This window comes from Poecilia reticulata, chromosome 5 (genome assembly GCF_904066995.2).
Source record: "Poecilia reticulata chromosome 5, P_reticulata-male-v2, whole genome shotgun sequence".
In the NCBI taxonomy this organism is placed as follows: domain Eukaryota; kingdom Metazoa; phylum Chordata; class Actinopteri; order Cyprinodontiformes; family Poeciliidae; genus Poecilia; species Poecilia reticulata.
The window spans coordinates 490,332-514,871 of NC_088834.1; the positions used below are offsets into that span (position 1 = coordinate 490,332).

Sequence of the window (24,540 nt, forward strand, 5' to 3'; positions counted from 1 at the left end):
GTGTGTGTGCGCGCGCGTGTGTTCGCGCGTGTGTGTTCGCGCGTGTGTGTGCGCGCGTGTGTGTGTGTGTGTGTACTTTTTTGAATTTTTTGACAGCAAACCAAATATTTTTCTACCTGTTGAAACAAAATACTTTATAAATGAATATTTCTGTCATTGGTTTCATTCTTTGTGGAATAGATGTGAACACATTCTAACATTTTAAAACATTTTGTGTCAAACTGAAAGTCCGGGGGCCAAATCCGGCCCGACGGACTCAGGAACAGAACCTTCAAGTTTATCAAATGAATCAAAGCCGTTTTTATCTTTTATCAGCGTGTCAAATCACAATAAGTCCCTCTAGTTTTTCATTATTCTAATTTTGTAAAAACCAACAGATCCTCATTTTTTGGCACTAATGCGTAATTGTCAAAAAATTTGGGTTAAAGTGATGCCAACTCCCACCTGCAGGGGGCAGTATGTTTTACTACTGTATATAATACGGTGAGCAGCAAAGTCACAATCACTGCAAAAATTTCTTCAAATATTTCTAAATTATTTCCAGAAAAACAATCATGAAATCCTGGAGGGCCTGATCAGGTTGAAGGAACGCAGACATGTTTATTTTAACGGGTTATGGATTTTATTAATCGGCCCTTTGAGCCCTCAGACCTGCTGGAGATCCCCATGAGGTCAAAGGTCAGATACAGAAGTTCTCAGAACCAAGCTGGAGTCGTCCCGGAAATCCGGTACCAGAATCTGACCGCTGTTATAGATCAACTGGTTGAAACCTTTGCGCACCGCAGATGTTTCCAAACTGTAGGTGGCCGTGTCGATGCCTGTTGAAAAATGCTACTTGCGTGAAAAAACCGTTTGCACAACTTTACTATAAATCCCATTTGACGCAAATATGTTTAATAATGTTGCATGTGAAAATTACGTTTCAGAACAATTTTCTAAAGAACGGCCTTCATTGCGCTTCGAAAACACCGCATTTGAGGATAACCAGATCAATGAATAACAATCTCATTCACGTTCAGGTTCACCAGAATACATTAACTCATGAATAACCGCAATGTAAACCTAAATAGATAGTTTCTGCTTTTTGTAACCAGCACTGATCAGAAAAACATTGGAATTGACCCTCAGGTTTCTGTTATCTGAGCTGCTAACGTTACAGGTGAGCAAAAGGTAAACAGTAGGTGTTTGTCATCATATTTAATAAAATTTAACTCGCATAACTGATGGTGTTCCTTGTTTACGTGTCCAATTAGAAAGGAATATCAAGTAATGTCGATAAGTTGTACTGTAATAAAATATATAAAGTTAACAGCTAATGGTGGTGGTAATATCCAAACCGACCAGCCGAAATTATAATAATAAACGTTCCTACATGTCAGATACCAACAGATTATGAACCATATCTACAGTATGTGTCCGTGTGTTCACTGTGGGAAACAGTTTGCAGGCTGTTGAAGGGAAATCAAATTAAAAACGAGCCGCTTTAAGGTTAACTAGTGACGTCAAACGGGGTCCTCAACGCAGAGGTTTTTAAAAATTAGGCGGTTTTGTCGTTTCCTGATCAAAATGCGACAAACGTAAATAAACATATAAAAATGTCTCTACTTTCTCTAAGAGCTCTTCAAAACATAATGGTATGAAGGAATATTGAAGAATACATTAAAAGGTCACTAAAATACACCGCACTTCAAAAGGAGACTGTCAGAATTGGTTCTACCATCCAGCATGACGATCATTTTAAGTCTTTTCAGTCTGATGTTGACTGAGATGCTCTGCAAACATATCAATAAACATAAACAGTTATAATATCATGCAAACTAATTCATTGCTCATTTAATGGAAGCCACATTATTTCGTTTCACTTTAAGACTCACTGGGCTGCAGAAGCAAAGCTGTGCAACTTGGTAACCTGACAATATTCTCACAGTTAAAGTTTGTCTGGCAAACCTGTTAAACTATATTACCTCCAAAATGTTGGCAGCAAGTGAATTATATTATTTATTTTGTAGACAATGAAATAAACTGGTCCAAAAGGGAAACAGACGATGGCGCTGCTAACTGAACTCAGAGCGCCGCTAAACTATGACGTCATCTGAGAGGCTGACGTTCCTGATATTGATCATCTAACGGCACCTTTAGGAAGCAAACCTGGATTAACTGGTGACGCTTCCAGAATCTCAGTTCGAGTGAAGATTTTAACTGTTTCTGATGGAAAAGTAAATAAGACAATGTTTTTTCTCATTTGGTTGAGAATTACGGTCAGTTGATGAAAAGAATAAAGACGTTTAGTTAAATTACGAGGAAAAAAATCAACAAGGCAGAAACGACACGTAGATCTGCGGTAGCCACGTCTTCTGTAAATGAGCTATGAAATAAAGTTAACATTACAGAAACAGTTAAAAACATTTCGCTATAGTTTCTGTTTGAAATATCACAATATGATGAATATGTGGAAAAACTACACGGCCAGTTTATCTTTTGAAACATTTCATTTTTAATCCCAAGGCTCTTTAACATTTATGTCGGTTTTCAGGGATCAATCTTTGCTTTGAGATCTGGTGATGCCACATCGAGATCTATCTGGATCTTCATTTGACGGGTTAGTATTTTTGCAAAGATTTGTAGTTCTTTAAGCTGATCGCATTGTTTACTTCCTGGTTCGGTGAAGGGGTCCTAAAAAGCCACGCCCACAGAAACATCAGTCTTTTCCAGCTGCCACCAGTTGATCTATAACACTGGACAGAAGCTGAGGGTCAACATTCAGGATAAATTTAATTGTAAATTGAACCAGAACCAAAGAGACGGAACCAGGAGAGGTCCGCTTCTGGTTCCGGTGGCGGCTCCTGAAGGTACCTGGAGGTTTTAGCTGGAGATCCAAACCAGGAGACAAAATGTTTCAGAAAAAAAGCAGAAAATTAGAAATAAAAAGTTCTGTGTTAATGTCTGAACCTGAGGTTCTGATTTAAAACCGAACCGACCCGGATTCTGGGCGGGTCAGTGGGTGGACAAGGTGGTTGCCATGGTAACTGCTATCCTCACATTCGGTCAAGCAGATGTTGGTGGAAACTGAGTCTGATTGGTCAGTAGGAACCAATCAGGTGCGAGCATGGCAAGCATTCGCTGTATAAATGGTGACGTCAGTCCAGCGTATTTTCACATAAAGCTTCACTCCGAGCCCACAGCTGGTGTTTAAGTGACGGGTCTGGGTTTAAAAAAGGGTTCTGCTGGTTCGGTTTCGGGTCGGCCCTACTTGGTGCCGGTCCAGGCCCGGTCCGAGTGCGGGGAGGGGGCGCACAGCTCGGAGTCGGAGTCGGACTCCCCCTGGGCGATGTAGGGCCGGCGGGCGGCGCGGCGAACGGAGCCTCCGCCGCTGCCGCCGGCCGGCTGCTCCCCCGGCCCGGCGGACGGGTAGAACCCGTTGTTCAGGAAGTCCAGGTTCTCCCGGGACTGGGAGATGGAGAAACCGCTGAAGGAGCGCTCCAGCTCCTCATGGTCCACCGACGGGATGGACACCGAGGTGTCGCTGTCGAGCTTCGCCTCGTCCCCATTCCGCTCCGTCCCGGCCCGCTCCGTCCCGGCCCGCTCCGTCCCGGCCCGCTCCCCGCCGCCGTGCCGGCTGGGTCGGTTCCCGCCGTGTCTCTCCCCTGCTGGAGGGGGCGGCAGGCGGACCAGCGAAGCGTCGCCCACCGGGCTCGGGGTGTTGCCATGGCTACGCTGTGGAGGGGGAGGGGCCTGCTGGTGGAGCTGGGAGCTGATTGGCTGCCAGGAGGTGGAGGGCGGGCAGGTGGGGGCGCCGTAGTTCCTGTGTCCGGTGGAGCTGCTGGAGCGGACCATCTTGGTCACAAAGCGGGTCCTCTCCATGTGGTCGCCAGGCAACACCCTGCAGACACGTAAACAACAACAAAAGGAAATGTAGCTGTCGATCCGATGCCCACATTCCCAGTATGGCAGTTACTACATTTACATGTGACTTGTTTACATGAGACTTGTTTACATGTGACCGTTGCCTCATAACTGTCTTCATATTTGAAAACAGCATGAAACCAAACGGCAACGACCATTTCACACTTAAACATTCTCTCTAATAAAAAAAGTTAAATAGTCCTCCCTAAGTAATAATACACTAACTGGTTAGAGAACACATACATACGGAGGTCAGAGGGGGAAACAAAACCACCGTAAAATAAAAAACTAAAAGATAAAACGTGGGGCTTACAGCAGATTAAATTCTGATTGAAAAACGTTTTATTGCAGGGACTGTCAATGTTTTTCAGAGATTTACAAAATGATAAAAACAAATTTCTTAATGCTTTTTTAATAGGAAGAGATTTTGTAAAACTACATGTATGAATGTAAAATTTGGTTATTTTTTATGTAATTTCCACATTTAGACGGTGCAGCTAGTCATTTGTAGTTCCCATGCCAGGCCACCAGACGGCGCTGTGATTTTAGCATGTTATGAACTGTCGTGAAACCTGGTATTAGCATGTGAGATCGGTCCAGGTACACGCAGAAAACGGAATAAAGGCCTGAGAAATAACAGTAAACCTTGTATAATGATTTAATAATGATTATCGTTAGTAACAGGTATAATAATAATACACATGCCAATGAAGGAATGTCTGTAATGTATAATCAAAAATATATGTTCTGTACTTTTAATCAGCTGAATGTTATAATACATTATGGAAATTAAGGGTTGAACAACTTGATTGTCGTATAAGGATCACTGATCGTTAAGATTAAAGATACTGAAGTAATCGGTCAACAAGGTAACACATTGATTATGTTTTGTAAGAAAAGACAGGCTTAGAAGGAGAAACTGTGTGGAGTGAGTCATCACTGAGCGAGGGGTGCGGCAGAATCAGAAACAGATGGTCAACGGAAAACAAGGAAAGTACCGGAGATGTTGTAATGAGGTATGAATGAGTCACAAGAGAGTTGGGGAAGGTTGGGACTTTCCACAGACAGTGAGACGCAGTGGGAAGGTTCTACAGTAACGCAGCCCTGCCCCGTAGACCGCCCTGCCCCGTAGACCGCCCTGCCCCGTAGACCGCCCTGCCCCGTAGACCGCCCTGCCCCATAGACCGCCCTGCCCCGGAGACCGCCCTGCCCCGTAGACCGCCCTGCCCCGTAGACCGCCCTGCCCCATAGACCGCCCTGCCCCGGAGACCGCCCTGCCCTGTAGACCGCCCTGCCCTGTAGACCGCCCTGCCCCGTAGACCGCCCTGCCCCGTAGACCGCCCTGCCCCGTAGACCGCCCTGCCCCGGAGACCGCCCTGCCCCGTAGACCGCCCTGCCCCGTAGACCGCCCTGCCCCGTAGACCGCCCTGCCCCGTAGACCGCCCTGCCCCGGAGACCGCCCTGCCCTGTAGACCGCCCTGCCCCGTAGACCGCCCTGCCCCGTAGACCGCCCTGGGTTGAGAGGGCTTAAAAACTGGAGCACAGGGGAGGAAAGGGGTTCTTCGTCCGCGGCGCAGAAGAGGAGCCAACAAGAGGAAGCAGGCTAAAGACCAGCAGAGGACCACACCCCGGGACCGAGGGAAGCTCAAAGACGTCACGCCGCCAAGAAGGGACGAGTTCCACCAGCCACCGACCCTGGTTCCAGATCCGACCAGCTCCTCTGCCTCTACCCAACGCTCTCAACTCCGTCACAGCCGACTTGGAGAAGAGACGGAGGTCATTTAATGACAAAGATTCTCCACGGTAGAAGGACAACGTACAGTTCTGCTCCGCTTCTCTTCAGAAAGAGGACTTTGCTCCGGCTGGACAAGGACTCTGACCAAGGACATCTAAAGATTACAGCTGCCGAGACCAAGAACCATCGGGTATGAGTTGACCTGCTTCCCCCAAAGCCTCGCTCAGTGAACTTAGTGATACAGGTTAGGGATAAGAACAAGGATAGGATGTGATTGATTTTAATTTGATTTTATTATATTATTACCTATTTTCATACCCTTTGGGAAATTAACCTGCTTGTCATATGCCCCTGCTAAAGCTTGCTTAATAAAATTATATTCTAAAATATCAATGAGAATTGTGAACAGTGAGTTTAATTGTATCAGTCTTAATTATTGTTATTGTCCTAAATATGGTAAAGTTAACATACATGATTCCAGAGACAGGGTGGCTTTGTGTTTTCCTCTGGTGAGTGTTAAAATAATGACCCTGGGACAGAAAGAACACATGACCTTTTGACCCTTAGCTTCCACTAAGTTGTAAACAGTAACCTGAACAGGTTGAGTCGTCCAATGCAGCACAATACTATCTACAAAATATTATTATTTTTTACCTTTTTTCATTCCACATGATCACCTAGCATTTAAAAAACTATGTCATAAAAACAACCTTTTCACTTTGCAACCACAAGCTTCAGTATATTGAATCCTTGGTAGGTCAGTGAAAATAAATGATGCAGTATTTAAAATAATTTACAGATATAAATCTGAAAAGTGTGGCATGCAAAGACCAAACTATTGTGCATCTTTACCAGCTTTGCATGGCTGCAGACTGAAAAATATAATTGTTTTTATTAGTAAAACAGCTGCTGTCAGATTGAATGAACAGTAACTGGGAATGCCTTACAAAACATTTACGTCTGGGCTTTAGCTAGGCCATTCCAAAATGAAATTCTTTATTATAAACCATCAATTGTAGCTCTGGCTTGTTGGGAGTGGTCATTATTTTGGAAGTTTTTAGCTTCTAGCTGCTTTCCATTCAGGATTTTCCTGTTTTTGACTTAATTTACCTTTCCATCAACATTATCTTCCCACAGCATGAAGCTGCCACCGCGGATGAGGTGATGTGTGCCTCCATGCAATGATTAAAAGTTTCAGTCCCCAGACTTTAGGAAAGTCGCTACACCACTGCTTCATGACACTCACTGCAGGATCTTGGAGAGGGTCTGGTTCTTCTCCTGCACGTCCACTGGACTGTGGTACGGCGGCGCCGGGTCCGGTTCCTTCGACCCAAAGTAGGCATCCGTCTCTGCCTGAGGGATTCCCATTCGCTGAATGTAGATGTTCACCAGAAAGTCCAGCTTCCTCTCCATGGACAGGACCTGCAGGACATCAGAGGTGAGACCAAATGATTAGTTCAGTTCCAGAGACGCAGGCCTTACTGGTGGTGCTGGTTAAGCACTGGTTACTGGTTAAGCACCGGTTACTGGTTACTGGTTAAGCACCAGTTACTGGTTAAGCACTGGTTACTGTTTAAGCACTGGTTACTGGTTAAGCACCAGTAAGGCTGGTTACTGGTTAAGCGCCGGTTACTGGTTAAGCACTGGTTACTGTTTAAGCACTGGTTACTGGTTAAGCACCAGTAAGGCTGGTTACTGGTTAAGCGCCGGTTACTGGTTAAGCCCTGGTTACTGGTTACTGGTTAAGCACCGGTTACTGGTTAAGCACTGGTTACTGGTTAAGCACTGGTTACTGGTTACTGGTTAAGCACCAGTTACTGGTTACTGGTGCTTAACCAGTAACCAGTTTAAAATCCAGAAAACCAGCAAATGCTTCCAGCACTACGGGCAACAGATGGAAAGAGGCTTTCAGCTAATCCTGGCGTATTTACAGAAATGTAATTAGGTCCTTGATAAATACATAAAGTGCAACGTGTGGCGGGTCACTCCACAAGACGTTCACCTGCTTCTCCACCTTCCCCAGACGTCCCATCATGCTCGGGTCTTCAGGTATCTCCTCGCCACCTGATTTGGGACGGTCCTTGTCTGCAATGGGGGTTCCTCTTCCCACGATCTGATCCACCCTGCCAGAACCAGACAGAACCCGGTCACAGCTGATCTAGAGTCGGAGCGGCAAGGCGCCGAGGCCTGGAGCCTTACCGGGCCTGGAGGTTCTTGATGCGGGCCAGCATGTCCAGGTGTCCAGCCGAGTACTGCTCGATCACGTCCATGACGTCGTAGGGACGGAGGCTCTCCTTGAACTTCCTCTTGGACACCATGAAGCGCATGATGCTGCCAGAGACAAGGAAGCGTCACTACAGCCGGACCAGGTTCTGCTGGTTCTGGTCTGGAGCACAGGCCCACAACAGGGCGTCACTTTGTCAAAACTCAAGTTTTTTTCTAGAAAATTCTGCAGAAAGTAACTCCTCCTCGTTTCTCTAACTACAACGTCCTTAGCTTCAATGGAATATGCAGTAGAACCCGGACAGAACCAGAGAAACGAACCAGAACCGGGAAACACCGACGGTGGTTAGAACGGATCTGGATCCGAATCCTCAGAGTAAAACTGAAGCCTGGCCGTAGAGAGCAACAGCAATAAAATAATAATAAAGCAGGCTGCAGGTAAACGGGACAGAACAGTGAAATAATGACGCTGAGTGACGTGACTGCTCTTACCCAACAGCTGATGATGACCTTTGACCCTGGCGTGAGCATAAATAAAACATAAGTAAATAAAATAATGTGGATAAAATCATGACTTAGTGCATAAAACAGCAAATGAGGAGTGAGAAGCGATGGATGGTCAGCGGCGCAGCAGACAGCCTCTGACGGACGGACTCCTACCAGATGGCCCTGATGGTGACCTTTAACCCTGGCGTCAGGTCCTGAGGGACGAATTCGCAGTGGCAGCTCTTGTTGTCGTCCGCCATGTCTTCACCTGGCAGGCTGGCATCTGAAACGAAAGAGGTCAGAGGTCATTTAGTCCCGCCCCCGCAGCGGACGCTGCTGCAGCTTCCTGAGAGACTTGATCATGTGACAGGAAGTCCAGAGGAATGAAGCAGCTTCCTCCCCGTGAGAGTGAGTGTGAGCGCTGACCTGGGGAACTCTTGTGTCTGAACTCTTCATCCTGCATCTCTATCAGCACTACAGGAGGAAGAGGAGAGGAAACAGCTTCATCAGAGGAAGAGGAAACAGGAAACAGCTTCATCAGAAGAAGAGGAAACAGCTTAATCAGAGGAAGAGGAAACAGGAAACAGCTTCATCAGAGGATGAGGAGAGGAAGCAGCTTCATCAGTCGAAGAGGAGAGGAAGCAGCTTCATCAGACGAAGAGGAAACAGCTTCATCAGAGGAAGAGGAAACAGCTTCATCAGAGAAAAAGGAAACAGCTTCACCAGAGGAAGAGGAAACAGCTTCACCAGAGGAAGAGGAAACGGCTTCATCAGAAGAAAAGCAGAGGAAACAGCTTCATCAGAGGATGAGGAGAGGAAACAGCTTCATCAGAGGAAGAAGAGAGGAAACAGCTTCATCAGAGGATGAGGAGAGGAAACAGCTTCATCAGAAGAAGAGGAAGCAGCTTCACCAGAGGAAGAGGAAACGGCTTCATCAGAAGAAAAGCAGAGGAAACAGCTTCATCAGAGGATGAGGAGAGGAAACAGCTTCATCAGAGGAAGAAGAGACAGCTTCATCACGAGAAAAGAAAACAGCTTCATCACGAGAAAAGAAAACAGCTTCATCACGAGAAAAGAAAACAGCTTCATCACGAGAAAAGGAAACAGCTTCATCAGAGGAAGAGGAAACAGCTTCATCAGAGGAAGAGGAAACGGCTTCATCAGAAGAAGAGCAGAGGAAACAGCTTCATCAGAGGATGAGGAGAGGAAACAGCTTCATCAGAGGAAGAAGAGACAGCTTCATCACGAGAAAAGAAAACAGCTTCATCAGACGAAGAGGAAACGGCTTCATCAGAAAAAAAGGAAACAGCTTCACCAGAGGAAGAGGAAACGGCTTCATCAGAAGAAAAGCAGAGGAAACAGCTTCATCAGAGGATGAGGAGAGGAAACAGCTTCATCAGAGGAAGAAGAGACAGCTTCATCACGAGAAAAGAAAACAGCTTCATCACGAGAAAAGAAAACAGCTTCATCACGAGAAAAGAAAACAGCTTCATCACGAGAAAAGGAAACAGCTTCATCAGAGGAAGAGGAAACAGCTTCATCAGAGGAAGAGGAAACGGCTTCATCAGAAGAAGAGCAGAGGAAACAGCTTCATCAGAGGATGAGGAGAGGAAACAGCTTCATCAGAGGAAGAAGAGACAGCTTCATCACGAGAAAAGAAAACAGCTTCATCACGAGAAAAGAAAACAGCTTCATCACGAGAAAAGGAAACAGCTTCATCAGAGGAAGAGGAAACAGCTTCATCAGAGTAAGAGGAAACGGCTTCATCAGAAGAAGAGCAGAGGAAACAGCTTCATCAGAGGATGAGGAGAGGAAACAGCTTCATCAGAGGAAGAGGAAACAGCTTCATCAGAGGAAGAGGAAACGGCTTCATCAGAGGAAGAGGAAACGGCTTCATCAGAAGAAGAGCAGAGGAAACAGCTTCATCAGAGGATGAGAAGAGGAAACAGCTTCATCACGAGAAAAGAAAACAGCTTCATCACAAGAAAAGAAAACAGCTTCACCAGAGGAAGAGGAAACAGCTTCATCAGAGGAAGAGGAAACAGCTTCACCAGAGGAAGAGGAAACAGCTTCATCACGAGAAAAGGAAACAGCTTCATCAGAGGAAGAGGAAACCACTTCATCAGAGGAAGAGGAAACAGCTTCATCAGAGGAAGAGGAAACAGCTTCATCAGAAGAGGAAACAGCTTCATCAGAAGAGGAAACAGCTTCATCAGAAGAGGAAACAGCTTCATCAGAAGAGGAAGAGGAAACAGCTTCATCAGAGGAAGAGGAAACAGCTTCATCAGAAGAAGAGGAGAGGAAACAGCTTCATCAGAGGAAGAGGAAACAGCTTCATCAGAGGAAGAAGAGACAGCTTCATCACTAGAAAAGGAAACAGCTTCACCAGAGGAAGAGGAAACAGCTTCATCAGAGGAAGAAGAGACAGCTTCATCACTAGAAAAGGAAACAGCTTCATCAGAGGAAGAGGAAACGGCTTCATCAGAGGAAGAGGAGAGGAAACAGCTTCATCAGAGGAAGAGGAAACAGCTTCATCAGAGGAAAAGGAAACAGCTTCATCAGAGCACTAACAGATCTACGGCTCTGCCAACCAATCAGAAACAGCATCATAAAGGTTCAGGGTCGGGTCACATTGGTATCGATTTTGTTTTATTTATTGAGGCTCTCATGGAGAAAAAATGTGGGTGTTCATTTTTCATGGTCATATTTTCACCATGTTATTCATGAATAAATAATATTAAATAGAGTTACAAACTAAACATCACCATTTAAATATTTAGACTAATAACTATTTAACTTGCAACTTCAACATTTAGTAGTTAGGAAGCTAAATATTTAGTATCCAAACTGAACATTTAGTAACAAACAAAATATTTATTTTCAAATTAAACATTTAAATTTCAGATTCAAATATTTATTTTTAAAACACTTTTTTTTTTTTTAGCTTTTTAACTAAATATTTAGCTATAAGACTGATAAATCTTTATGTTGCTAGTTAAATATTTAGCTGGGAACTAAATGTTTAGGTCCAGGCTAAATATTTAACTAATATGCAAACTGACATGATATTCATAAATTACAACGTAATTTATGAATTGATGAAATATGATACAGATATGACTTTGAAAAATGAGCACATTATTTCTCCATGAGGCTCTATGAATGAAAATATTTCTTTACATTTTTCACTGTAGTTTTGCCGACTCTGGGATAACCTGGTGTGCTGAGACGCAGCTGTCGCCCCCCGGTGGCCACACGGTGCGCAGCACTTTGAGGTCAACCTGCCTCACCTTCAGAGTTCTGGCGGGACGCTGCTCCCCGGATCCTGAAGGCCTGCCGGGTCCGGCTGCGCTCCCCAAAGCTCCAGCTCTTCGGAACCTTACTGGGACTGTCATCCAGACTGGGCTCCATACTGGGAGACCGGCGCAGCGCCTGGACGCCCCCCGGGGTGCTGGGGCCCACTGCCACGCCGGGAGCCACGCTGCCCGGAGGAACCACTGCAGACAGCAGAGCAGACCTGCATGACGCGCTGACAGAAAGCACACTGAAAAGTGCGGCCTGTCACTCTGATCATTCAAAACATAAAGGCAGTGGTGGGACAACTGCTTTGTTAGTTTTCATGTCTCTGTACTTACAGAAGCAGTATTATATAAAACCAACTTTTTCATCTTTCCATCATGTTTGAATGTTTTCCCCTTCAGGGCCGTGCAGCGACCTTTGGGGGGCTCACAGTTACCAAACGGCACATTGAACAAGATCTTGGAACAACGTACAACAACAACTCATCAAGAATCTAATATTTAATCAGATAATTCTATATCATTGTGGGAACAATGCAAAGCAGATTCAGTCCATGTTTCCCTGATTTAATGTTTCTGCTGAGCTGATCTGGGCCTGAAGCTGTGAAACAGACCAGAGGACAGAAGGTCAAAGGTTATGAAGCTATGAAATAAGAACATTTGATGATATTTTACCTAATAAATCCTGATAATATCTGACTGTTTAACCTCCAGAGCAGCTTGGCTGCAGACTGATTTAAAAACTCAGAGGGTTCACTCTACATTAGTTTTCTATGTTAAACCTCTAGATCTAGAATTATAAGACATCAAAGCAAAGAAAACTCCAGACATCCAGGGGCCTCCAGACATTCAGGGCCCTCCAGACATCCAGAGGCCACCAGACATCCAGGGGCCCTCCAGACATTCAGGGCCCTCCAGACATCCAGGGGCCTCCAGACATCCAGAGGCCACCAGACATCCAGGGGCCTCCAGACATCCAGGGGCCTCCAGACATCCAGGGGCCTCCAGACATCCAGGGGCCTCCAGACATCCAGGGGCCTCCAGACATCCAGAGGCCACCAGACATCCAGGGGCCTCCAGACATCCAGGGGCCTCCAGACATCCAGGGGCCTCCAGACATCCAGAGGCCACCAGACATCCAGGGGCCTCCAGACATCCAGGGGCCACCAGGGGCCTCCAGACATCCAGAGGCCACCAGACATCCAGGGGCCTCCAGACATCCAGGGGCCTCCAGACATCCAGGGGCCACCAGACATCCAGGGGCCTCCAGACATCCAGAGGCCACCAGACATCCAGGGGCCTCCAGACATCCAGGGGCCTCCAGACATCCAGAGGCCACCAGACATCCAGGGGCCTCCAGACATCCAGGGGCCTCCAGACATCCAGGGGCCTCCAGACATCCAGGGGCCACCAGACATCCAGGGGCCACCAGACATCCAGGGGCCACCAGACATCCAGGGGCCACCAGACATCCAGGGGCCTCCAGACATCACAAACTATGGAGGACCAAAACCGGCATAATAAGAAATAAAAGCATAAATATATATTTAGTTTTTCCTTTCACATGAGTTTAAGGAAAAGGAAAAACTAAATATATATTTATGCTTTTATTTGTTGTTATGTCGGTTTTGGTCCTCCATAACAAACAAGTGCATGTTGAAAAAAAAAACAATTTTTGCCCATGATTTGATAGTTAGAGGGCTTAGCTCCGCCCCTCCTCCTCACCTTGGACCCCATGTCTGAACAACATGGAGGCAGAGAAACTGAGTCAGTACTCGACTGAGCCTGGGTGGACCAAGCCCCGCCTCCGAGGCGCAGCTCCGCCTCAGAGCTGCAGTTTCTAAAGATTACTGAGCAGCTCCTTCATGTTCTGGTTCTAGTTCTGGTTCTAGTTCTAATTCTGGTTCTGACTCTACTTCTAGTTCTAGTTCTGGTTCTAGTTCTAGTTGTAGTTCTGGTTCTAGTTCTAGTTCTGGTTCCTACTCTAGTTCCAGTTCTGGGTCTGGTTCTTACTCTACTTCTGGTTCTGAGTCTGGTTCTTGTTCTAGTTCTGGTTCTGGTTCCTACTCTAGTTCCAGTTCTAGTTCTGGTTCTGAGTCTGGTTCTGGTTCTAGTTCTAGTTCTGGTTCCTACTCTAGTTCTAGTTCTAGTTCTGGTTCCTACTCTAGTTCCAGTTCTAGTTCTGGTTCTGAGTCTGGTTCTTGTTCTAGTTCTGGTTCTGGTTCCTACTCTAGTTCCAGTTCTGGTTCTGGTTCTGGTACCCACCGTGCTGAGGAGAACTCTTCCCTTTGGTTCCGGAGCTCCGTGGAGACGAGAAGACTCTCTCTTTCAAACTGACCTTCTGACTGCAGAGACAGAAAGAATCCAGTCAGACCTGACAAACATGGCCGACAAACATGGCCGACTATGTTTATTGGCCATGTTTTTTGCTTCCTGGCAACCATGATGCAACAAACATGATGTCCATGATGCGGTTGTCATGGCAACTGTCATGGTGGGACAGACTCCCACCCGAGTAGAGCTGGGCCTGTCAGCGCCGCTGCAGCACTGACCTCTACAGATCGACGGACTTAACCCATTTGGGATCAATAAAGTATTTTTGAATGAAATCAACTCGACACTAAAGGAACCAGAACCTGAAGACCCAGTTCAGATGAGACAGCAGGTATCTGAGCAGTTCTGGTGGAACTGACCCGGTCTGGATGACCAGAACCAGAACCGGCTTCAGATATCTGGTTCTGAAGCGTTTGGACTGACCTCGGTGACGGCTCCGGCTGGACGTCCTTCCTGCAGACAGACAGTTATCAGTCAATTAAATGAGGCAAAACATTATGACCACTTCCTGTTCCTGTTTGGGTCGGGGGAATTCTGGTTCTGTTCTGAACAGCTGGTTGTTTAAAGAGCATTTATCACATAAAATCCTCTTTTTTTATGCCTTTAATATTTCATTTAATTCACCAAATAATATATAAAAATTCAAATGTTAATTTTTGTGTTGTTCTCAGGAACGGGTTATGGGTCCCTCATCTGCATAAACCTTTGCTTTATTTAGTGGAGTTCACAAAAGGATGCGTCAAAGTAAAAGCCACTGAAATGTATTAAATCAGAACGTCCATATTTACTTTGTCTCCTGAAAGTCTGAACATTTTACTGAATATTTTTTTAACTGCATCAACCTTCAGTAATAAATTGGTGCTATTTTTGTATTCTGGTGAAAAGCCAATCAAAATCACTTCGAGGGTCACAAATGTTCCCGGGCCGCACTTTGGACACCCCTGCGGTGGGAGAACAGGGTTTTAACGGACCAGAGTTTTCCTGGGAGAACAGGGTTTTAACGGACCAGAGTTTTCCTGGGAGAACAGGGTTTTAACAGACCAGAGTTTTCCTGGGAGAACAGGGTTTTAACGGACCAGAGTTTTCCTGGGAGAACAGGGTTTTAACAGACCAGAGTTTTCCTGGGAGAACAGGGTTTTAACAGACCAGAGTTTTCCTGGGAGAACAGGGTTTTAACAGACCAGAGTTTTCCTGGGAGAACAGGGTTTTAACAGACCAGAGTTTTCCTGGGAGAACAGGGTTTTAACGGACCAGAGTTTTCCTGGGAGAACAGGGTTTTAACGGACCAGAGTTTTCCTGGGAGAACAGGGTTTTAACAGACCAGAGTTTTCCTGGGAGAACAGGGTTTTAACGGACCAGTGTTTTCCTCGGTGGGTGGAGCTGATCTGATGGATGAACTACCAACCTAAACGAAAGTCCAGACTTGTTCTTGAGGTTCCTCAGCAGGTCCAGCTGGTTCAGAGGAGGAATCAGCCTGCAGACAAGCAGACGAGGTGAGGCGGCTGCAGGCGGAGCGCCGGCGGCGTGGGGGCGGAGCCTCACCTGTACATGGGGACAGACACCGTCCTCTCGTAGTAGTCCCAGGTGGAGGTCAGGTCGGTCCGGCTCAGGTTGGTGGCGTAGACCCGCCAGGCGGCCTGCAGACACTCTGAATGAGAAACCTCAAACTAAAACAACTTCTGGAAGCTCTAGATCTATAAAGCTCTAGATAAAGCAGCTGAAGCTTGTGAGTCTCACCTTCACTCATCTGGCCAATCACAGAGAAGCTGTGATGTCAGTGCTTACCTGAATGAGTCCAGCTGCGGGATTCCGTCTTTTCTCAAAGTGTTTCTGTCGGTGCTGCTCCTGAACCTTCAGAGCAAATCCAGAGCCAAGAATTCCCTGGAGAGAGACAGGTGAGTCCAGGTGAGTCCAGGTGAGTCCAGGTGAGTCCAGCTGAGTTCAGGTGAGTCCAGCTGAGTCCAGTTGAGTTCAGCTGAGTCCAGCTGAGTCCAGTTGAGTTCAGCTGAGTCCAGGTGAGTTCAGGTGAGTCCAGCTGAGTTCAGCTGAGTCCAGGTGAGTTCAGGTGAGTCCAGCTGAGTCCAGGTGAGTCCAGCTGAGTTCAGCTGAGTTCAGCTGAGTTCCGGTGAGTCCAGCTGAGTCCAGCTGAGTCTAGCTGAGTCCAGCTGAGTTCAGGTGATCTCAGGTAAACCATAAAGTCACTCACAGCTGGCAGAGCGAAGAAGGAAACGCCGATCAAAGTAAAGGTTGCAGCCAGCAGGCGTCCATTCCAGGTGACGGGGAACTTGTCTCCGTATCCGATGGTCGTCAAGGTGATCTGAGGAGACACCAGGAGACGGGTCAGACTGTCCTGTTGCCTGGAGACGACAGCATCATCAGATGAAGATCAGGAGGACATCAGAGGACACCTGCTGGGATCTCTGCACTACGCCTGGACTCACCTGTAAGCTGTAGTTATAACTATGCTGTCGCCATGGTAACCCTGATCTGTCAAAGTAGAGCTCAGTTCTGATGTTCTCTGATGCTCTCCACAAAATGAAGCTGACCAGAACCAGAACCAGTCTCCGGCTGTGTGTGGTGTAGTCTCACCAGTCCCCACCAGAGGGCGTCGGCGTACGTCTCAAACTGCTCGTTGTCTTCTTTCTCTGCCAGGTAAACCAGGAAGCTGGCCAGGATGAGACACAGGAAGCCGATGTACCAGGCGGTGATCAGTTCCTGTGGAGCGAGCAGAACGTTCACACCGATGTACGTCCAACCGTCCATCCAACCGTCCATCCAACCGTCCATCCAACCGTCCATCCAACCGTTCACAGCGACGTCCGTTCAACCGTCCATCCAACCATCCGTCCAACCGCTCATCCAACCGTTCACACCGATGTACGTCCAACCGTCCATCCAACGGTTCATCCAACCGTCCATCCAACCGTTCACAGCGACGTCCGTTCAACCGTCCATCCAACCGTCCATCCAACCATCCGTCCAACCGCTCATCCAACCGTTCACACCGATGTACGTCCAACCGTCCATCCAACCGTCCATCCAACCGTCCATCCAACCGTCCATCCAACCGTTCACAGCGACGTCCGTTCAACCGTCCATCCAACCGTCCATCCAACCATCCGTCCAACCGCTCATCCAACCGTTCACACCGATGTACGTCCAACCGTCCATCCAACGGTTCATCCAACCGTCCATCCAACCGTTCACACCGATGTACGTCCAACCGTCCATCCAACCGTCCATCCAACCGTTCACACTGATGTTCGTCCAACCGTCCATCCAACCGTCCATCCAACAGTCCATCCAACCGTCCATCCAACCGTTCACAGCGACGTCCGTTCAACCGTCCATCCAACCAACCATCCGTCCAACCGCTCATCCAACCGTTCACACCGATTTACGTCCAACCGTCCATCCAACGGTTCATCCAACCATCCATCCAACCGTCCATCCAACCGTCCATCCAACCGTTCACACTGATGTACGTCCAACCGCTCATCCAACCGTTTACAATGATGTACGTCCAACCGTTCATCCAACCGTTCATCCAACCGTTCATACCGACTTACATCCAACCGTTCGTCCAACCGTTCATCCAACCGTTCACACCGGCGTCCATCCAACCGTCCGTCCAACCCTCCGTCCAACCGTCCGTCCAACCGTTCACACCGACTTACATCCAACCGTTCATCCAACCATCCTACTGGCTGAGTAACGTTTCAAATATTTGCTTCAGCCATCAGAAACCAGAGTCTCTGAAACTGGATCAATAAGAGGAAGATCAGTGACATCAGATGTATGGAAGACAAAACCAGCAGCAGCAGCACACACACACACACACACACACACACACACACACACACACACACACACACAGTAAAGTCTTTCCTCCTTAGATCTGTTTCTTCTTCTCTGTTTCCAAAGGGTCGGTGACCTTAAGATGCCCCGCCCACCTCCAACCAGAAAGGAGGTGGTTGGACATTTCTGACCAATCAGATCAGTTTCCATCACCAGAACCATCTGGTCTCAGAACTGCTGGCTTGTTTTGGGTTTGGTTCAGAGTGAACTCATCAGACGTTATCTGTTCCCAAGAGCACCGTGACCCCTGACCTCTGACCTTGCTGTGCGCGTAGACCACCGAGCCCAGCAGCTTCCAGGTTCCTCCACGTCGATCCATCCGGATCATCCGCAGAATCTGCAGGAAGCGCAGCGACCTGATGGCAGACGTGGCGAAGACGTTTCCTTGAGTCCCAGCAGCCAGGACGGAGATGGAGGCGATGAGCACCATGATGTCTGCAGAAAGGTCAAAGGTCAACCACAGACGATGCTCTGAGCTGAGGGACAAACGTCTCAGATGGTTTTTACAGAAACTTTATCCTGAGGCAGCAGGTTAATTTGAGATGATTAATCGATTAATTTCACAGAAACATTCATATTCATTTAACCACAATATAAAAGGCAAATAAACAAACACTTTAATTTGTTTTAAAATAAGAAAGTAAACATTTTACTGCTTAAAATGTAATAGCACAGCATTCCTTAGTGTATACTTGATCATATGTAATTAATCAATAATTGGACAGGACAAGAGGTTTAATAGGGAATTTGAACAAAATTTGAAGCTGAATCTGCCACATGAGTTCTGGGTCGAAAACATTTACAAAGAGTTTTTATTCTGTTATTTGTAAATGTTTATAATTTTTATTCAGTTTTGGTTTAATAACTGCTCTGAATAAATAGTTCTTTCAGAAATTTTTTCCGAGTCTGGGTACTGCATTTAACAATTAAACAATGACTCAATTAGTTGATGAATAGTTCAATAATCGATTAAGCAGGATCGATTCGATTAGTTCAATTAATCATACAAACTTAGGTCAGACCACTGTGATGCTGGTTCCACTGACGATCTTTTAACTGGTTCTGAACAACCGGATCTCATCTCTTTCTGTGATTTCTGTTTCCTCAGGTTGAGTGATGAAGATGAAGATGATGAAAGCAGCAGATGGAGACTCACCGATGACGCAGAATGGTTTTCTGGCGAACTTCAGCCGTCCTCTCCATCCTCGGTAGCGGCAGCAGCATCCTGCAGCCCAGATCCTCACCATGTACTCCACCCCAAACACCACGATGGTCACCACTTCCTGCACGTTTAGTATCGGTCATTCAGCTGAGCAGCATGGCGGAGCAACAGCTGTTAGCCGATAACTGCAGCCTCCAGTCAGTCTGCAGAAGCCTGGACATTCTTCTAATGTGCACTGCGCCTCCAAATGTTCTGGATAGGGATGCAAACAACTGACCGACTTACGATTAATTGTTAATTAATGGTTTATTAAATTAAAGCTAGTTCAAATCGATTAACTAACAAGGTCCACCTAGAGTAGAGCTTGTGTTAGTGTTGCAGTTTGGCCTCCATCCAGCAGAGGGCGGCTCTGGTCATCCTTAAGCTGAGCCAGAGACAGAAACAAACATGGCGGCAGGGCCATGTCAGAAAAGAAAAGAGAAGTGATCTAAACAGAGGATAAAAAAATGCATTTTTTACGATTCTGTTTAGAAATATAAACACTAGACAAGTTTCTTAAATGTCACCTTAATATCCCTCATTCAGCTGAGCAGCATGGCGGAGCAATGGCAACTTCTCATCCAAAAATTACTGATTTACCACGAAGTCGAGGATGTGGCGACAGAAAAGCTGAAGGAATGACGCAGAAAAATGATAACATGATGGGAAAAAACATGGCGCCAATGACTGCGGTGAGTTAATGCACTTTATGAAGAAACGTTTTAACACCGCAGACAGTCCTGAGGAACGTCTCTGTTCATGGGAGAATTTCACATATTTTATTCTCTTCATCTTTTATTTTTCTGTTCAGAAACCTAACAGGTTCCTATTTTGTGTTTCGTAAATATGTAATAATTTCAGAGAAACACAATTTTACAATATTTAATACAACTGACATTAAATAGTGTTTTTTTTAATCAGCAAATTAAAAAAGGCTGCTTATCAATTAATTGTTATCCGATTGATGAGCTTAACCAACTTTAACTCATTAATCGATAACTTACATTTCTAGATCTGGACTCTCTGTAGAACCTGAGCCAACATTTTCAGCACCCCTGGTTCTGGACTGGGCCCAGACATGGGCGTAAATCCCAGGAGTCAGGGGGGTTCGGACCCCCCATTCTTGGAAAAGTCTAGAATTGTTCCCCCCAAAGAAATCATGAAGGAAAGCCTTGTATTTAAACAATATCAATATTAGAAGGCAAAAGAAACAATATATGAAATTAATCTGCCTTTCATCTAAGAAGCAGTTGAGGATGATTTTTTAGGTCTCCACCCCCATTGGTAGAACAATGGTTCAGTCCAAAGTGCAGGAGGAGCAACAGCAGCTGAACGGTACCGGTTCCGTCAGAACCGCTAAAGAGAGGAGCTAGCTGCTAGCTACTAGCTGCTAGCTACTAGCTGCTAGCTACTAGCTGCTAGCTACTAGCTGCTAGCTACTAGCTGCTAGCTGCTAGCTGCTGCACAAACATTAACCCTCCAGTAAGTAAATGCTTACAGCAATAGACATGAAACACATTTTACTTACTTTCACTGCTTAATAAGAAGAAACGCATGAACAAAAATCAGACTGCAGTTTGTTATTTCATTACTTTGGCTGAATCATGATAAACTGCCTGTTATGCCTCAAGTCAAAACTAGCAAAACTGGCTACATTACTTTGATAGATTAGCAAATATCTAATTACATTAAGCTCTTTAACTCTTATGCTAATAAGAAGAGTTTGAAACTAGAGGGGCTGACAGTAAAAAAATAAAGTATGCCCTTATTTCTTACTGTCTTCAGCGTAGAGCCTTTAAAACCACACAATAAACTGAATATTTTTCCATTAAAACCCTGGTGCTGCTTTGAGCGATAAGTTGAAGTTTTGATACTTCCCAGATATTCACCTACCAGGTTCTCAGCCATCCAGGACATGGGAAAACCAGAAAAGCAACTAGTTATAATTTAAATGACACATAACTTGTACTGTGAGCCACTACAATAATTTAATATTTATTTATTTTCTTAAGTAGAGTCACTCATTAAAGCTTGTTTTTATTTAGAGTCTTAATTTTTGTATCAGAGATTGGATCAGTGACTGAACCAAACTCAGATCTAAACATTTGAATTTTAGTTTGGCTGCTTTGGGTCTCAATAGTTTGTTGTCCATTACCACTTACTAGTCATTTTGGGCTTGAACACATTAAAAACGTTTTAAACCACGTTACATTACACTGTAACTTTTCTGACCCCCGAAAATTACACTGAAGAAATCTTGTTTATCGGCCCCCCAATAATGAGATGGCATTTCCTCCGTTGGGCCCAGAACCGGGCGTGTTGCTCTGGTGTTTACCAGGATGTAGAGGGCGTCCTCTGAACTCTTCTCATACTCTCTGATGGTGGAGAACACGGACAGAACCAGGCAGGAGAACACCAGCAGGAACCTGGACACAGAACGCCAACAAACCCATCACCGCGGAGGTCAGAACTTTGAGATCCAACTCCAGCTGGGATCCCAGAGCAGCCGTAAAAACTCTTCATCAAAACTAAATGATAAATTCATGAAGCAGCAGCATTAGCTGACAGCTGTGTGTGTGTAATTACACATAGGCGTGGTAGATGAAGGCCCATCCGCGGGGTCTCTCCAGAACGTTGTAGAGGAAGTTCTGCAGCCGCCTGTAGAGGGCGTTTCTTTTCGGCGGTCTCTTTCCTCCGGAGACGCTGCTGCGCTGACGCCGAGGACCTTCGTCTCCAGCTGCAGACCACAAACAGCGGCCATGTTCCCCTCATTATGTTCAAAAAGGTACAACCAACAGAAACTGACTGACCACCAAGAAGTGCAGAAGCTAAAGCTTTCAGCTAGGAAACCCTTCCTAGCTGAAACGATTCCTCGAGTGATTCGAGTACCTCGATTATTAAAATTCCTCAAGAAAAATTGATCTGCCTCAAAGCTTCGTTAATTTATGTGTTATTATTTAGCGCCTCCATATTGCTCTCCCCCTGTCTTATGTTCGTACCCTGGTCTACTGGTCACCTCCTGCACGCTTATGGTCACCTCTAATCTACCCTCCAGCTCAAATGCGAAAAATTGGACTGATATGTTTTTATCAATTATTTTTATCTGATTACTCGATTAATCGTAAGGATAATGGGATTTTACTCCATTACTAAAATATTTGTTTACAACAGGCCTGAACTAACACCAAACACTGGGGCTGGTTGATGCTAGTGGACGGTTTGGCTTTTCATGACTGAAATCAGAGAACATTTCTCTGAACTCAAGACTCTGAACGAGGAATTTCCCAATCCTGCAAGTTATCATAAACACCAGATTTGCTTCAAAGCCTCCATGACTCTAGTGGCAATGATTTACTGTGAGTAATGTTGAGCATGTCTGCACCAACAGGACAGCCTTCAGATTTATAAACCGTAAAAGATGGAAAATATTTGGTTACACCACCTGGTTCTACACCACCTAGATCTACACCATCTAGATCTACACCACCTAGATCTACAGCATCTAGATCTACACCACCTAGATCTACACCATCTAGATCTACACCACCTAGATCTACACCATCTAGTTCTACACCACCTGGTTCTACACCACCTAGATCTACACCACCTAGATCTACACCACCTAGATCTACACCACCTAGATCTACACCATCTAGATCTACACCACCTAGATCTACGCCACCTAGATCTACACCACCTGGTTCTACACCACCTAGATCTACACCATCTAGATATACACCACCTAGATATACACCACCTAGATCTACACCATCTAGATCTACACCATCTAGATCTACACCATCTAGTTCTACACTATCTAGATCTACACCACCTAGATCTACGCCACCTAGATCTACACCACCTAGATCTACACCACCTAGATCTACACAATCTAGATCTACACAATCTAGATCTACACCACCTAGATCTACACCACCTAGATCTACAGCACCTAGATCTACACCACCTAGATCTACACCACCTAGATCTACACCACCTGGATCTACACCACCTGGTTCTACACCACCTGGTTCTACACCACCTGGTTCTACACCACCTGGATCTACACCAGCTGGTTCTACACCAGCTGGTTCTACAGCTGGTTCTACACCAGCTGGTTCTACACCAGCTGGTTCTACACCACCTGGTTCTACATTCCTTCACTGAGACTTTAATCTGCTGGTAGTTTATAAATCTCTGAACGGATTAAAGATCTGCTGCTGGATCAACCTGCTGGTTCTGGTTCTGGTTCTGTTTCTGTTCTGCATCAGAACCAGACATGGAGAAGCAGCTTTCAGCTTCTATGCACCACAGATCTGGAACAAACTTCCAGAAAACTGACAAACAGCTGAAACCCTGAGCTCCTTTTAGGCCAAAAACCAGCTGGTTAGAATTGATTAATAACTGGAATATTGATTATTATGCTGATCATAACTTTTTGTTGCTTCTCTTTATTTTGCCACTTTGATGTTTTATTTATTGTTTTGGCTTTGGTTAATAATTGTGTTTTTATATAAAGCACTTTCAAATGTTTTATATAAATAAACTTTAGATCCGTAAAGAATCTGATCCGGTTCTGACCCACTAGAACCTCAGTCTGATGTTCCTCATCTTTTCCCATGATGCATCACTTCGGCCTCTACAGTAAACAGTAATCATCTCTAACCGAACCCTGCGGTCCGGTGGCATCTGGATCAGAACCACCTTACCTGTCCTGCTTATTCCTAAACGCCTCACCGATCTCGCGCACGCGCGTGGATGAGCTCACCTGCGATGAGCAGAGCTCCGTCCCTGCTGGACTCCGTCCCTCCGGACTCCAGACCCACGAAGCCCACCTTCAGCTTCTTCTGCTCGGCCTGCGCTCCGGGGAACACCCCGCCGTTGCGGGACTTCTGCACCATGGCGGGGCCGCGCACCGAGCTGCGGAGCTACAGCTTGGCCGCGCGCGGAGCTGCGAGGCGGGGCGCGGGCTGCGGGAGCATCGCTGCTGGAAGATGGAGGAGAAAAACCCGCAGAGGAGAGAAGCGCCGCAGACCGGCTGATCAGCAGATCTTCATCCTCTGCCTCACCTCTGCGTCGTGAAGCGACGGGATGACGTCACAGATCCAAAGCGATTCAGAGACTCATTGATTATAGATGTTTGATCATCAGTCTGAGCAGGACTGAACCATCTGAAGGTGGTTACCATGGGAACCGCAGTGGAGGAGGATGGGCTGCTTTCTGATTGGCTGCTTTATGTTTGTTTATTTATGGATAATTCTGCTGAATCAAATCCAGAGACCGAGCAGGTCCAGGTGGGATCCGGTCATCATCCAGACCAGCCGAACCGGGCTCAGCTCGGTCCGGTTCGGTTCAGGCAGAAGCGAACTGATCAAGAGGTTGATCACAGATTAACTGGTGAACAGTGAGAGCTGCTGTTTGCCAAAACCTGAATCACAAAAGAAAGAAAGTTTATGTGATGCCAACTGGTGTGTGCCCACAATAGTGACAATAAAAGAGAA

At 46.1% G+C, this 24,540-nt stretch overlaps 1 protein-coding gene across 1 annotated transcript; it reads right to left on the reverse strand.

Moving 5' to 3' along the window:
- Window positions 1-599: 599 nt before the first annotated feature.
- On the reverse strand, window positions 600-24,516 carry kcnq2b (potassium voltage-gated channel, KQT-like subfamily, member 2b). Its single transcript, XM_081606733.1, is given in 21 exon segments — window positions 600-3,291; window positions 3,293-3,880; window positions 6,885-7,060; window positions 7,641-7,761; window positions 7,838-7,969; window positions 8,522-8,630; window positions 8,774-8,821; window positions 11,638-11,788; window positions 11,790-11,844; window positions 13,912-13,991; window positions 14,340-14,433; window positions 15,386-15,454; window positions 15,523-15,617; window positions 15,766-15,861; window positions 16,187-16,297; window positions 16,570-16,695; window positions 18,098-18,273; window positions 18,995-19,121; window positions 21,375-21,465; window positions 21,626-21,776; window positions 23,808-24,516. Coding segments are annotated over 21 exon segments (2,883 nt in total). The 5' UTR covers window positions 23,941-24,516; the 3' UTR covers window positions 600-3,137.
- Between the last annotated feature and the right edge of the window lie 24 nt (window positions 24,517-24,540).